The sequence below is a fragment of the Electrona antarctica genome (assembly GCF_951216825.1).
Source record: "Electrona antarctica genome assembly, chromosome: 13".
Classification (NCBI taxonomy): Eukaryota; Metazoa; Chordata; class Actinopteri; order Myctophiformes; family Myctophidae; genus Electrona; species Electrona antarctica.
The window spans coordinates 16,667,556-16,670,055 of NC_136794.1; the positions used below are offsets into that span (position 1 = coordinate 16,667,556).

General features: G+C 40.2%; 2 protein-coding genes across 3 annotated transcripts in view; one reads left to right on the forward strand and one right to left on the reverse strand.

The window, feature by feature from the left end:
- LOC306935730 (uncharacterized protein) overlaps positions 1-1,005 on the reverse strand; it is a 184,238-nt gene extending 183,233 nt beyond the window's left edge. For both annotated transcript variants that reach the window (XM_079518913.1, XM_079518914.1), the window contains exon 1: positions 643-1,005. In XM_079518913.1, coding sequence (XP_079375039.1) covers positions 643-897 — 255 coding nt within the window. In that variant the 5' untranslated portion in view covers positions 898-1,005. The remainder of the gene's footprint in view (positions 1-642) is intronic.
- gli2a (GLI family zinc finger 2a) overlaps positions 1-2,500 on the forward strand; it is a 100,128-nt gene that overhangs the window by 66,125 nt on the left and 31,503 nt on the right.

The following is a 2,500-nucleotide window of genomic DNA, read 5'->3' on the forward strand; positions in this document are numbered from 1 at the left end:
GAAAATTAACGCACGGCCCTACCTGGGCCCTGCCACCCTCATCAAACCCTGTACACTCAAGAGAATGTCCCCGCTACCACCCTTAGATCTCATACTGTATGGAGCTGACCTGTTCTGACATTCCATATGTTGATCTGAGCTCATCAAACCCTGTACACTCAAGACATGCTCCTTATATGGCCAGAACAGAAGTCTAGGCACAAGCCCTAGTTTTACATTAGTGTTAGTGAGTAACTAGCCAGCCTTTCCTCTGAGAGGACACAGATTAAAATCTTCGGTCATCATTAGTAACTCGGAGACAGTACAACAAATATTTTAGTTAACACTGGATTTGACTGTGAGGGTAAGAGGGTAGGCAGTGCCTTTCTCCCACAGCCCCTGCATGCAGTATCATGACCTGAATGAAGTTCTTACATGGTTAACTCTCCTCTCTAGATCAAATATCTATAGATGCAACACGCTTTCACCAAACATCACATCCAGGAAAATAAACCTGAATCATGGCCCAGACAAGACAGACAAACTTCCTCTGTCCTCAGCCATGGCATCACAGATTCTCTTCCTTCTAAAAACACCCAACACAAACAGGCACATTCAACAGTCCAGCATTGCACATTTAGAAGAATGTAAGTGTTTCCTCACCAGATGCCGCCCGTTGAGCCGTTGTTGTCTCTGTAAATCCATCATTGGGTAATCCCACTCCGTTAAAAAAAAATACTGTTTATTGTTCTTCCATGATTTATAAACATCCACTTCAGTTGCATCATGCTGTGCTGTCTGGCTGGCTACCACGTAGCATGATGCTAATGTTTTGCAGTTCTGTTCCAACTTCAAGCTAATTGCTTCTTGAAAAAGGAACGTATAGACTATGTGTTGTGTTTTGTTTGAGTTATCCATATATTCATTCCCATGTTGTATTTAACTTATAGGTGAAAACAAAACACACATACACATTACAGAACAGTAGCAGACAACAGGTCTGTTGGAAGCAGTTACATGAACCAGGAAGTTGACTTGTGATCATCTGGTTCCCAAACACTGGGTCAGGACCCAATTGTGGGCCCACACCCCTTTTTTGTTTATTGAGTGGTGTAAACCACTCCTACAACTGGCTTTGTTAGTGCAGAAAAAATGAGCATGGTTGTTGAGTGGTGTAAACCACTCCTACAACTGGCTTTGTTAGTGCAGAAAAAATGAGCATGGTTGCTACGGTCACCTAGTTCACCCGGGTGTGATTTCATTACGTCATTACGATTTCATTACGTCAGACATTACCTTACACCACTCAGTTCACACGGGTGTGATTATTTTTCTTTTATTATTGAACTTTTGTTTCAAAAGATTTTCATACAGTTTTTCATACATTAAAAATCACACCCATGTGAAGTGAGGGGCGCCAATATATTAAAGTCTAACTCATGTTGATTAGGTGATGTAATGGTGATGTAAAAACAAACATTAAATGCCATGTCTTAATAAAGACACAATAGGATGTAATGAGTTATATTATGATGTAAAATTTCCCTTCATTGTCAATGGCGTTTACAAAACAAACATTGAACTAAAGACAAACATTAAACCTGTGTATACTGTAGGAGGGGCTAGCGCCCCTCAAAAATGGAGGAAGTAATAATACAGGTCATTGTCATTGAGTCAGTTTATGATGAATGACGTATGCAAGGAAGTATGCAAATAAACAGCTAGCTGTGTCAAAGTCTTTTCTTTGTTTTCTGTTTTTTCTGTGGTCAGGGTCTCACATATAGAACAGGGGCTGATCAGCTGATTTCACTGTCAGGGGTGAGAGCCCTTTTTTGCTTTTGTGCCTTTATTGATAGTTACAGTGAAGACGGACAGAGAGAAGGGGAGAGACATGCAACTCACTGTCAGGCCAGAGCCTATATGTGGCATGTGCCTGGACTAGGCATGTAACGATATATCGTATATCGATATCGATATTAATCCTGGCGATATTAATCAATTTATTGAAATAAAAAAATCCATTTTAAAAAATTAGGGGGACTAGTGAATTATGGTGTGTGATGTGAAATGTGAGCTTTAATCATATTCAAATGCTTTTGGAGAGAAATGAGACACTGAGTCACTTTCAGTAGTAGAGCACTGTAGAGGGGAGCTATGTGTCTGTGACTGTGCCCAGGTGATGATGGTCGTTGATGCTCATCAAGGAAGGCAATTATGTTTCTGCACTGTCAAAAGTAATGCTACTTCTTTTGCAATGTAGTTAAATAAAACATGTGAAAAAAGGTCGGGGGGAAGATAAATTATATAAAATTTAAAAAAAAACATATATATATTTTTTGTTTAAAATATCGTGAAAGATCGTATCATGAACCTCATATCGTGATACGAATCGTATCATGAGTTGAGTGAATTGTTACATGCCTAGCCTGGACCGCTAGGCCAGCGGGCGCCCCAATGCTGGCCTATAGTTTTGCCAAATGGTTGTCTGTTATGACGTGCCCAGAATAGGGTCGCTTTAGGA